The sequence below is a fragment of the Lonchura striata genome, chromosome 1A, assembly GCF_050655825.1.
Source record: "Lonchura striata isolate lonStrDom1 chromosome 1A, ASM5065582v1, whole genome shotgun sequence".
Taxonomy (NCBI): Eukaryota; Metazoa; Chordata; class Aves; order Passeriformes; family Estrildidae; genus Lonchura; species Lonchura striata.
The window spans coordinates 21525474-21539229 of record NC_140741.1 but is presented as its reverse complement, the minus strand read 5'-3'; the positions used below and the strand labels follow the sequence as shown (position 1 = coordinate 21539229).

The 13756-nt window shown below is 43.4% G+C and overlaps 1 protein-coding gene across 7 annotated transcripts in view; it reads right to left on the bottom strand.

Annotated features, from left to right (window-relative positions):
* TMTC1 (transmembrane O-mannosyltransferase targeting cadherins 1) overlaps positions 1 to 13756 on the bottom strand; it is a 136274-nt gene that overhangs the window by 37479 nt on the left and 85039 nt on the right. For 6 of the 7 annotated variants that reach the window (XM_085569002.1, XM_031507960.3, XM_085569003.1 and 3 more), the window contains 2 exons: positions 10096 to 10260; positions 1858 to 1971 (listed from right to left, as the gene is read on the bottom strand). In XM_085569002.1, coding sequence (XP_085425128.1) covers positions 1858 to 1971; positions 10096 to 10260 — 279 coding nt within the window. The remainder of the gene's footprint in view (positions 1 to 1857; positions 1972 to 10095; positions 10261 to 13756) is intronic. The other variant, XM_085569004.1, reaches the window with a different exon arrangement.

The following is a 13756-nucleotide window of genomic DNA, read 5'->3' as shown; positions in this document are numbered from 1 at the left end:
ACAATGTTCTGTAATACAGTTGAGAAAATGTTTACAATCAGTTCTCAAAACAGACTCTTTCATAATTGAAATACCACAGAGCAGAAAACAGCATTATAATTACAATAAATGGGTGCTGCTGAGTTAGAGAAGATCTTTCGTCTGCAAATCCCATTTCCACAAGCTGAGGCAATGTTGGTAGGAGCAGTTACATTACTCTGTGCACTCCATCACAGGGCTTGGATAATTTTTGTCAGTCCCTCTTCTTTTTAACTTGCAATGGGCTTTACTCATAATATGGAAGAAGTTCACAGACTAGATACAGGAACAACTGGAGGACTGCAAAACCTTGTGATGCTGAAAAAATCAGCACCTATCAAGCAGCAGGTTAAGGGAGTTGATCACTCTGTGGAAAACAGACTTTTGGTAATGGGATCTTCAACATGGCATTGAAAGGTGTAAACAAATTCAATGACTGGAAGTGGTGTTAAACAAACCAGTCTAAAAATAAGGGAGGACATTTTCAACAGTCAATGTAATTAACCTTCAGTTCAGTTTAATGGTAGTTGTGCTGGATTTTCCATTGCTGGAAACTTGAAAAAAATAGAAGGTTTACTTCCTAAATGCCCAGCATGGCAAAACAGAACAGGATGTTGCTCAAAAAAGCTAAAAATCACCTTCACCCAGGTTCAGTCCCTCTTCAGAGACAATGAACTCCTGTCCTCACAGGTCAGCCTGGGTGGGTTAGGAGCCTTGGAGAGCTTTTATCATACCCCTGTCAGCTGGCCAAAAGACAAAACATACATGCAATTTCTGGAGTCTTCTGTCACATCACATGTTAGGAAAGAACATTTTTCCACCTCTTGGCATGCCCTATTGAGCTGAGCTCTGCCCTTGCTGTCCATCAGAGCCACTCTTCACCTTGACTGTCCTTCCTAAACATGCTTCTATTCCTGCAGACACTATCTGTGCACTCCATGCTTGCCTTCCCTTGCCACCACACCATCCCCCCAGCCCTCTTCTTTGCATTCATTCCCCAGAGGGGTTTGTCCTTTCTCCCAGGTCACAAGAACCAGAGGGGAGAGGTTTAGGGGTCTAGGGTGAGATGTTTGGTGCACTGAGCACTGCCTGGGGAGCAGATGAGTGCATGAACAGCAGTGGCAGGAGCAGCAAGTGGAGGGAAGCTGCTCACAGGGAGTGATCCCATCTGTGTGGGAAGAGAGGGTCCTCCACAGATACCACAGGACATGTCCCATATTACAGACCAGCCCTGTGCCCTGATTTACCATTCATTCAAGCAAGGCAATTCATCCTGCTGCTTCAGCTTCCCCCTGCAGAGAACCTCAGCCATGATATTTGCCCTGTTACTGCACAGGAGCATTTTCAGGATCAATTAGTTTAGCATTCATGCAAAGCTCTGTGGACAGAAGCCTCAACACAAGTAGTAAGTACCATTATTGTTACTGCACTTCAGATGGCTACAGCACTGACATTTTCCAGGCATGCACCATTAACAATTTACAAAGATAAATGGTCCAGGAACCTGAAAATGCATTTAGGACAACTACCTCCTGCTTACCAGCATACATTCAGCTGCATAAATGACACCTCATCGCTCAATGTGTAGCTATGGTAACATTTCCATCTCATATACTGAAGTGCACACACACACACACACACACACACGTGTGGAGCTGGAGGGAAGCCAGCCTACCTCATTTCATGACACACAAACAACGAGCCAGGGAACTTTCCCAGGCTCCCAAAGCCAAGCTGCTCCCAAGGAGCCAGGGATGAGGAGCAGCCAACTCACCCCACATCTGTCAGGAAAGAGACAGGTTAACAGCAGGAGCCCCAACAGGCCCTCGAGGGACTTACTTGAGAGCAGTTTTGTAGTGGTAGATTGCTTCAACGTTACGGCCCTGGTCTTTCAGAAAATTGGCATAGTTGTAGTGCACCTTGGCATTGTGGGGCAGGGTCTTCACTCCTGAGCTGTGAAGAGGAACAGAAGCAGGACACTGTTAGCAGCCAGGTTACCCCACCTTCCCCTGGGTCCACCTTCTTCTCGCAGTCCCTTCCTTCTCCTGAAAAGCTTGCTCGTAATCCCAGCACCTCGTCACCCCCTGTGCATTTGTGCCAACACAATTCATGTTTTAACTGCCAGCTCATCCCACGCGCCAAGCACCCGGGCAGACATCGCTGTGTGCCAGCAATTCAGCTCATCCTGGTGGTGTCACTGCAGGCACTGCCAGCAGCAGCACTGCAACGCTCCCTGTGGCCAGATGCTGCTGTAGTCTAAAATCTGAATTACTACATTGAAAGACCAAAACCTAAATAGTTACTATTTGGAGGGAAAGCATGTAGTACTTTCTAAAAACAGGGTCCCTGCTTAAACCTAAGTGTCATGAAGCATCTTATGAAAATCTTAATTTAAACCTGGCACTGCAGATACCAGAAAGAGATTATCTTTTCCATGTGTATCAGCCACTAGATGGAATGCATGGCATATTCCAAGTACCAGCACATGTGCACTGCTTAAGGCTGAGCAGAGTGTGCCCAGGAGGTGAGGGCTAATGGGCACTCTCACCCTTAGGTGGCAAAATAACACTTTGGCATTAAAATATGTGACTGAGGATATCTGGCTGCACAGCCACCCCATCCCTCTCCCCTGCCACGTGTAGACTGAACTCAGCATTTGGAATTAATAATGAGGGCACAAAGACAAAAGCAAGCATATGCTTATTCACTTAATTGAGAGCACAGAAAGCAAGGTACACCTTGCACAGCCAGAGGAAATGCCGTTTCAAGGTTAAAGAGAGAAAGAAATCACAGGAGCATGTACACCACGGAAACATTTCCCCTGCAAGAATCCAGAGAAGTCAGTGCCTGTTTAATGGGGAAATCCTTTCCAGCACATAAATAGGGGCTCTCTGAGGTAACAGGAAATAAGAATGGATGAATCTGTTCATGTAGAAGCAGACAAAGTGCAGTTTCTTGCTCACAAGCAGATTCCTGCCAGCTGCTCTCTTTTCTTCTCCAACCCTGCTACTTCAGGTAGGAAAAGCAAGGACTAGAAAATTCCCAAGTCTTGTTGCTTTGCTTTGTCTGCCTCTCTCATTTAGTTTTGGTTAACATGGAAGTTAATCATAATGAGACAGGGTCACAGGCAGCCCCTGCTGTGGGGTGCACACCCTCTTGCATGGAAAAATGCACCCAGAGCTGCAGAAACCCTTTGAGGGGGATTTCACTGCAGAGCAGCACTGAAGAATTGCAGTGGCAAATATGGTATCCTTTTGGTTATCTGCAGCCAGTGGCATCCAGCATCACTAACACCTACTTGTGAGAGCTTCCAAAGCTTCGCCCACAACTGCCTTGCAGAGTTCAGCTCAACACAGCCACGGTTTGCCTTCTAAAATTAAAACTACAGCCTGCATTCGGCTTCCTAATCATCAGGTATTTCCAAATTACTTACTGGGAGCACTACAGGAATAAGACATTTTGTGACTAATCGCTGAATTAAATCAGCTAATTGATGCTATTCTTAAGAGAATGATTTTCTATATTAGTTTTCACTAAGATATACTGCACCAGCAGCAAGTAATGTGTGACTGCTATGGCTGTGTTAATTTCCATTGGCCTTGGGAGCTATTAACTACACACTTACAACCTCTGGGCATTACTGGAATATTAATTCTTATACAGAGAGGGTTTCATTACATCAGCATCAGTGTTACAGGCAGAGACATGGCACTCAGAAGTGCTGCTCCCTCAGAGCTACGTGCAAGGAGCTGCTCTGCTACAGCCTCTGCTGAAACAGAGCAGACAGAGCTAACAGTGAGGAGTACATTACACATGCACCAGCACTTCAGTTCTAATGGGATACAATTTTAAATATTTTAATTCTGGACTGTTTTCCTTTAAGTAGAATTTATCACTAATTCCGCTGGTCCCATTTATTAGAACATCACTAATAAAGCTTCTTGCATCTGTATGCTTCAGCTGGTGGCAGGGGTGACACAAAAAAGGCAGAAGTGGGTTTGGGTTCTTGAGATGCTCTCTTCTGCATCACACTGACCTATTTATTCTCCTCACAGGGGCGGGGAGGGGGAATGTTTCATTCTGCAAAGGCACGTAGCAATGACTCTGCGCTGGGGGAGGCAGCAAACACAGCACTGGATACAGAGGGGAATTTTCAGAAGAAATTAGGAGTTAACACTCCTGCCAACTGACTCCTGAGCAGTCGAGAATGCTGTTTGCTCGTTGACAGAGGAAACAATGATGTCCACAGTGAAAGCCAAGAAGGAAAGGGTGGAGTAAAAATAACAAAGCAGAACACAATGTTTTTCCATTTCTGCTTCCCACAAGCTCCCGGTCTCTCACAATTTCAATATAATTTTCCAATGTGCGTTTCCAAACTCTCCTATTTCCCTGTTCCCCAGCCTGTCACACACATGCCCTTCTGAAAACCTACAGCACCGATCTGGCTCCAGCCAGAAACGAACTCACTGACATTGGACGTCACTTCTCCAGAGGATTTCCTTCCCTTCTGATTTCTACGACAGCAGTAAGCAACATAAATGGAAAATAAACAATAGGCAAACCTTTTTACGTAACACTTCCTCCCCGGGGAAAAACAAAAAGCCTATTAGCCATAAATCAGAGAAATTAATTATCACTGGTATTTTCCAACCTCAAATACCAGCATCATCCAAATTACACTTCAGCTGGGAAAAAAGCCCTGTGGTCCTCCCTCTTGTGTTCCTAAGTGCGTGTTCTGCTCTACAAGGTGACTGGGTGCAGGGCTGAGGCTTCATTGATTTTCTGTGATATCCATATGAAAAGTGCTCAGTTTAGAAGAACATGAGACCACTCCTGCCTCAGCAGGAGCCCCGAGAAACCGATGGTGTCTCCTCTGCTTTGGGAATCATTATCATCAATAAAGATTCTCTATAGCAAATTATTCTCTGGATGACACAAACAACCATCTTCCTTGGCCTCCTACCCTTGTACCGATTTCACAGGTATCTGTGTTGGGCCATATTAAACTGTCCTAGAGAAGATGCCCAAAATGCAATGGGACTTACTCTCTTCATCTGAGCCAGCTTTCAGAATTAACTAAAAAACACAGCAGTAAATGCCACTTTTGGGACTGGAGCAGTTTTTGCAAATTCCTGAAGTCAGCAGACCTGTCTTGGGAAGGAGAGCTGCTGACTAAGAAAGCATCATTTTTGTACAGTTCCTTTGCTGGTTACAACTGGGTTTCCAGCCACTGTCACAAACGTGGGCAGCGCGTGCGGACGCTTTCCAGGAGCAACAGGAAACATGGCAGCTTGCCAAGTCTTGGAAAGGTCAGCACAGAGGATGCAGAGATCAGCCCACAGCTCCCCCCTCCCTCTCCCTGGCTTCGGACATTAGCGCTGACCACAGTTGGAGTCTGACCTTCTGGCCTGTGCATTCACTCCAGAGGGTAGTTCCTTAAATAATTAACAGGTAAGTCCTCCCTGATCACTTGCCAGCACAGTAAGGCAATTTGCTTGGGGCTTCCAGAGATGTCTTGGAATAATATGCTTCAAATACCTCTCTATATATTTGGCCACATTTTATACTTGTGGTTTATTTGCTTCTCATTTAGTCCTTGCACACATGCTTGTGCAGCTATGTGGAGATGCATCATTTCCTCAGATGGCAGCATCCTCCCCCACACTGCTGCCTTCAGCCAGCACGCAGCAGGATTTCTGCACCCAGAAAACTTGGTCCCTGGGCTGAAGACTGAGTGGCCACAATGGCTCAGAGATAGCAACAGTGTCACACAATGTCAAAATAGTGTAAGTTTTAAGAAAGGGATGGAATGGGGTATAAGCACAAAGCTAGGAACACACTGAGTATACAAACATCTCCTGGACCAGCATAGAAAAAGCATATTTAACAGAACAGGCCTGTTAAAGCCGAGGGAATCAAGACAGTTCAATCCTGCAGAAACAAGCAAACAGAGGAAAACAGGAAAAAAAGAAGTGAAAGGAAAAAAAATAGTAAGAGGAGGGAAGAAGTAGTCATTAATTAAAGCAGCAACTGGAGAAAGACGAATGAAGAACCAGGATCGTGAGTAAAGATTCTCCTAGCACACACTTCCTAAAAAAAATTCAACACACAGAGAATACCAAGTAGGTTGATTATGTCTCCTTTCCCACATCTATAGATTTGCTCTGTATCCTCCTCCTGTTCTGGCCATTAAAATTTATTGTTGTTTCACATACTTCCATCCACTTCTCCCTCCTCTCCTCATCAGCCTCCTCCTTCTTCCCCACAGGGGAGATCTCTCACTCCTGGAATGACATTATCTTCTTGCTATGCTATTCTTTTTTTGCATTTCCTTCCCATCAACAAGGAGGGTCCTACCACATTACAGAACTTGTGAGAGATGTATAACACCTATCAAAGAAGATCTTAAAAGGACAACAAAAAGGCCAATAAGGGTAAACAGCTCAGTGAAAACAGCTGTGAAAAGGAAAACCATTATTCAAAAAGGAACAGCTACAGAAGGAAAAAGGAAAATAGCATAAACGTCAGCCAGTTAAACACAAACCATAATTAGGCAGACCAAAAGAGATTTAAAGAAAAACTTGCTAAAGCTATCAAAGCTAATAATGGAATACATCAGATAGAGGAAACCTGCCAAAGATCCCCTAAGGCAAATAGATGATGGAGGTCTAAAAGTAGTGCTTAAAGAAGAGAAGACCACAGCAGAAAAGCTAAATGTATTCTCTTCACTAGTGCTTGCTACGGGGAAACCAAAGGAGTTGCCACACAGGAGCCTTTCCTCACGGGGCAAGACCCAAGCACTGTCTCTGACTGAAGTGGCAGTAAAAGAGGCTTTAAAACAAATCAACACCCAGAACAGTTATGAATCCTTTGGGCCTAGGAGAATGCATCCAAAGGAAATCAAACAGGCAGCTATTAGCTGCGGTAGGTAGCCTATAATTTAAATGAGACTGGCACTAGAGGAATGGAAGTTGATGAACATGACTTCATCTGGCTCCAGGGAAGGGATCCTGAGGGGGAAACAGACCAGAAAGTGTGATTTTCACTTCAGGTAATTTGGGGAAAACCATAATAAATCATAATTCTAGCACATTTCTGGATAACTACAGTCCAACAAATAATTAGCCTTGCATCCTGCAGAAAGAAGTTAGTTGGGAAGCTCTGTTGGCGTTTTATAGACTGAACAGGTACATACATGAAACTATGGAAAGCTTTTATAAATACCCAAATATAGCCCAGTCAATCAAAATCACATACACCAATGTTGAGCACTGAAATGCTCAAAAGGGTTTTTTTAATATAAAATCCCTCACTAAAGACTTCCAATTTCTTCAAGACACCATGGAGTAAGAGGAGAAGATCCTCTCATGAATCAATACTTAGCTGAAAGACAGCAAGTAAAGACCATGAATATGTGAACAGTACAAGCAGGGTTCCCAGGAGACATGTAATGGCACCTGAGCTACTTCAGGTGCCAAAGGATCTTGAAAGAGGAGCAAACAGGGAGAGGACAAGTTTGCTGATGACACCATTGTGAATCACACTGGAAGAATTAACTACATTTTGTTGCAGAAGGATCTCGCAGTATTGAAGACTGGGAAAAGAGATGGCACAAGAAACAGTGTTGGTACAGATACAAGCATCAGAGTGTGTGTACACACGCTCTCTAAATCTGCATAAATCTGCACACAGATTCATGTCTAAAAACCTGGTACTTTCAGTCACAGTAGGTGTCATGGAATTTGCATTAAGAGTGCTGTGAAATTATCGATCACTGCTTAGGAGAGGTCATAAAAGGCAAGCAGAAAATTAGGAATTAGTAGGAGAAGAGAACAAAAACCAGAAAGCAGTCCTATGTTACTGTGCTGCACATACCTCTTGAAAGGTGATTCTGGCCTCTTTCTCAAAAGGATGGATTGGAGCATCAAAGTATCCAGAGAAGACAGACAAGAGAAATCAGAAATGCACAACAGCTTCCATGTGAGAGGAGTACAAGACTAGCTGACTTCAGCATGAAAAGGAGACATGTGAAGGCTATACAGTGCAAACACAACTCTACAGGGGTTCAAGGCATGGAAGTACCTTTATCCTAAGTGACAAGCTGTAGCTACTCACAACTCACTCACCACACCCGAACTAGGGGACACCAAACCAGATAATCAGGAGAAGGCTCCCAGCAGACAGAGGGAAATCTGAGTGTGCACACTCTGTAATTTAACAACGGAGCCCAGTGCACAGGGTGCTGTAGAAGCCAAAACTATAAATAGATTTGAAAAAGCAGTCAAAGACATTATGGAAAAAAAGTCCATCAGTGGCTATTAAAAGCAAAAATAGCAAGTAACTCCTGACTCAGGAAGTCTTTAAACTGCAGATTACTGCAAGCTGGGAAAGAACTGGAGAGAAGCATTATTGTTGCTGGCCCTGTTCTTACAGTGAGTTTTTTCAGCAGCTGCTGCTGATTGCTCTCAGGGGCAGGCCACAATATGAAGTGTCCCATCAGGAATGTAAGAGCTCTGCCATCCCTTCAAAAGCCTGGGGCAGACCTCTCTCCTGGTACTGTCCCCAAAACTCCTGAGCTGAAGAGGGAAACAGCTCAAGCTAAGGCACTGAGCCCTGAGTACTGCCCTGGGCTACCCTAAGTCCCTCCCTGGAGGTAAAAATGTGTTAACTCCAGCTCAGAGCTGCACTGCAGCAGTGGCAGGGACTGGAACTGGAAGTGGCAGTAAATAGTCACCCTGCTTTGAATGGAGGCTGGAAGGACAGAACTCCACGTGTACCAAACTAAGCAGACATAACTTTATCCCCCTCTTCTGCCACAGACCCCGTAGCATTCCATATTGTCCCTAGAATGCTCCTTAGTAGAAGGAAACATCCTCCTGTCACCTCCTACAGTCTGACTGCATCGTTCTTAAACATGGGTGACCACAGCTGTGCACACCAGCATATGATGCCTAAAAATCTGCATATGGAATTGTCATATTCCCACCTCCCCTTCGGTAAGAGAGTGGTCCAACTTGGAAACCCTCCTACTTTCCTCCAAGTGGCCAGGTTTGGACTGGAGGTGTGTCCCACAGGAATTGCTGTGTGAGTCCAGGCCAGTCACCATTGCTTGAACAGCAGTGTTGGAGGGAGCCAGCAGGGAGCTGAGATTGCCTCAGTGGGTCAGAGTGTGCTGTTAATAGTGCCAAGGTTGTGGGTGTGATCCCATCCCTCTATGGGCCATTCACTTAAGAGCTGGACTCGATGGTCCTTGTGTGTCCCTTCCACCTCAGAATATTCTGTGAATCATGCAGAGGGAAGAAATCCCAGTTCCAGATTTTTTAAAAAACAGCCCTACTAAGAGAGCTCCAACCACGTCAGTAGTGTTTGCTGAAGACCAAAAGGTACACATAAAAAACAATTTCATACTTCTAGTGCTGCATAGATTAAACTTTGCTCTGGCCAATAAGTTAGGAAATAAAGCTCAACCCGTGTGCGGATCACCTGTGTTTCTGCAATTACTTCACAATTAGACAACTGCTGAAAGCAGCTGGAGGCAAATGCAATACATTTTCTAGCAAAACACAAAATGAAACAGTCTGTTTCAATGCAAGAAAATACATAAATGAGGTTGTTAACAGAGCTGTTTGGCAAAGAGTAATCAAATAAAATGAAATATGGTACATTAAGTTTGGCACTTCGTGGCATTTTATTTTTGTCATTAGAACATTGCTAAAGAAATTTCAATATTTTCAGTAGCGTTACTATGGCATTCTGGAATGCTGCAAAAAACTTTTGCTATGTCTTTAGAAACAAAAGCATACTGGTATCATTAAATTTACAGAATCAAAGTTAATTAAAAAGAGCAGATCTTAAAAATGTGATTGTCAGAACCAATGTTTGTCCATCAGCGCATAAACTGCTGACACCAGTTTTTGCACAGTTATCAGACAACAGAAAGTTATTTTATGATAATAAAAATGTTGATTAGATCAACGCATCAAGAGCACAACTTTTTCTAAGGAAAAGTTTGTTCCATGTCACAAACCTACTTTAAACAATATAAAAATGCAAGTACTCTCTTGTGCTCACTCCTACCTGAAAAGGGATTCTCGTGAGAGCCAGATTTCATTCTGCTTCACAGTCTTCCAAGAGAAGAGCAGCAGCAGCAAAGCAAAGAGGGATGGAACAGTAATTCTCCATTTATTTAGCCACGTAGACAGCCTTTTTAGACCATGGACAAAAAGGATGCAGTACCCCATACTGTGTGGAAAAAAAAAAAAAAAAGGAAAGGTAAAATGTACCTAAAAGTTATATTTCAAGTGTTTGGCTTATATGCCAAACTATTGCATTTATTATAGACCATCCACTATTGCATTTATTATATAATTACAGGGGATTTTTGGACTAATGATATTTTCTGGGCTAACTCAACAGCAGTTTTCCTCAAGTCACCACACAATTTCCAAATTAACCTAAATGATAGACCCGGTTGCCAAAAGTACAGTCACATACATAATATAACGCAGCATAATGGTAGCTTACACCAGCCCCAGAAGGCAGCTGCTTTTCTGAGCAGCAAGCTAAGAAAACACCACGTAATAACAGTAATACTGAGCACTACTGGAGCAGTGTGGAAATGACAGGCATTTTAACAGGGGGAAGTCTCCAAACAATCCCAGTGTTGGCTGCTATTAATTCCAGTTTAGAAATCATGAAGCTGAGGCAGGAGAGCAAGTGCTGTAGTCAATGCTGCCTCAGGAGTAGGTGACAGAGATCACCAAAAGGCAGAAGTGCCTGTCTGGGTCTTGCACTTCTACATCAAGGCCAGTCCAGAAGAGCTGAGATGTGCTGGCAGATCTTCCTTGCTGCCCTCCCATGAACTGGCACACAGTCATCTCCAGCCCCCAGCACTTCTATGGCTCTCCATGAATAACTTAGCTGTGGCATTTTCACAAGCCAAATTTGAACTGAAGTCTTACTCCTGAATAAATTTACATCAATTCAGTAATTATTTACCTTAATTCGAGGGTTATGTTAAATCCTCCAACGATGTCCATCTGAGTTGGAAATTCAGTGCTTTTGGTTGCTATACTTTGTAATCACTAATTCTACTTGTAATTTTTTACAAGGAATTTAAATTTCTATTGCTCAACAAATTCCATTAGCTTATCTAGAACCCTTCAGGCTACTTAGCACCTGATTTAGTGTTAGACTTAAAACCTGTTTTAGTCCACGCATCTCTCCCTGATGAAATAAGGGAGCAGAAGGCTCTCGAATTAGGGATGATCAATAAACAGGACAAAAGCATAGCCCTTTCCAAACACTGGCACACCTTGAATCCCAGCCGAATCCACATTCAAAAGCAGGCAGGCTGGGGGCAGAGAGATCATTGCACCTGCCCACATCCTGGCCAAAGACTTACAGACTTTCCTGGTCTGTACAGAGACAGTTGAGCGACTTCCCAGTGAGAATGCAACAAGGTAAGAAAATCTAAGAACAAAATTCCCCTGTCAGAGGTGACCTTGCAGGCAGGCACGCAATATGGTGAACGTCAATGTGGAAATCAGAAAAAAGAAAATGTTCCATACTTGAGGAGCTCTGTGTGTGCTTCTTGGCATGGTTTCTCTACCCTGCTGGAGAGCTGGAAACATTGCTATTGCTTAGGCTTCCCAAGGATGGAGAAGGACAAGAATTCTTCCTGTCACTGAGGAATAACCCTGCCTTTGTTGCACGTACTGATTAGCACCACTGCATTGTCTCTGGCACAGTACAGGTGCCCTATAGAACACTGAGAGAAGCATAGACATATAGGGCAAATCCAGAGACAGCATCAAATCTGCTGATCATTCAGAACTCCTTCACTGCTGTTTTTGAGTTCTCCCATTCTTCAGAAGTGGTTATGTATATATTTATGGTTACCTATATATTTATGTCTCTCAGTTATGCTTGCACTTTGCTGTAACACATTTCTTGTTGGGCTGTTTTTTCATTAACTCTTTTGCAGATATATATTTATTGCACCTACATTAACTGCATGCAAACATTTAGAACTATAGAGATACTGATACCAAACAATGCAGCCTTTATAGTTATTGAACTCTACTTTAAAATCTCTGAAAAGCTAACCTCAGTAATAATTCCTCTCTTTCCAACAAGAAATGCCTCCAAAGTCTGCAGTTTTCACTCTGTTATTTTGCCTTTCCTCAATTTTATCCTTCCTTTGGAATATCTGAAATAGATATTATTTAATTGCTTTAGCACAAGACCATTTTCAAAGTAATTTCCCTATACCTTCACGTATTCAAGAACAGACCCTTCCTACAGAATTGTGAATGCATCCAGAAAACAAAAAATGCATAGGTCAATGTCTTGGTATTTATGTCAAATCCTGTCCCAGCTGTTGGGAATTTCTGCCTTAGCAGCAGTACTGAGTCTGAGGCACAGTCAGCATCACACTACATCTCCTCCAGATCCCATGATCTGATCTAAACAAAACAGAGCGTCCACACCAATGTATTAAAGCAAAAAACATAATTATATTACTATTGTTTCCCAGCTCCAAAACCATATAATCTGTCATACCTTACTTCACTTGTTTCACACTAGACTCAACAGTCCCAGTACAGAAATTAACTTTATCACAGTGACCATGACGTTTTGAACCAGTGAAGCACCAAACTTGCAAAGATGGAGCTGCTGCAGCAGCAACATGCCCTGACAGTCACAGGACCTGGAGAGCCCCCTTCACCCCACCACAGGTTCATCCCCAGATGCAAGTTCATCCCTCTTCCCTTGATCCCAACCTCACCAGGCTTCAGAGGAGCCCTTTGAAGCTGCTCTTTTATCAAGTCAGCAGCAACCCAAGCAGCTGTACCCTGGTGGAAAGAGCCAGTGCAGGTGAGGCTACACTCAGATGATGAAGGTAACTTGCTAGGTAATGCCTCCTATGTGGTTAATTCTGTTGTGACCCTGCCACTGCCTACAAACACAGAGAACATTTCAAATAGATTTGCTTTTCCACTCAGAGTGATGGAGGACTTGACTCCATATCAAATCTTACCACTGGCTTGCTAGGAAATCAGGTTTTACTCACACACGCAGGGGAAAAAAAAAAATAAAAAAAAGAACATGTCTCAAAAGGACATTTCATCAAAGACTTGTTTGCTACTTGAAAAACTTACCCTTAAGTACTACATTCCAGACACCTCAGTAGTAACTGCATAAGGATTGAGGCTGCAGGGTTTCAGTTTGGGGGTTATTTGGTTTTCTAGTTAACTCTAGCATTTCCTAGAGAGGGAACCATTTCTCCTGAAGGGCTTTTCTCTCAGCATTGCCACACAAGCACTTTTCTGAAATACCTTGTAGCAAAACCAAAACAATGGGAAACAAGCAAAATCCCCAAACCACTTTTCTAAGTCCATTTTCCACTGGATTGTTGTAAAACTGCTAGGATTTTTCTTTTTTTTTTTTTTTTTTTTTTCTTTTGGCTTTTGTAGGATAAGCAACAGCCTACTACAGCAGTGAGAAGTCCATGCCACCTTGGCTCCTGGGGTCCTGAGAAACAGCCCACCAAGTCCACATGGTAAGTAGTTTTCATGTGGGCTCACAATAAGAATGCATTGCAGGGGAACCTGTAACTTCAGGAATTCCATGATGCAGCAGAAAAGCTGGGCAAATAGACCAACAAGCCAATGGTTTCATGCTTCTTCATGGTTTCAGACTTCTGCAGTATAAAAGTGACACTTCAGGCATGACC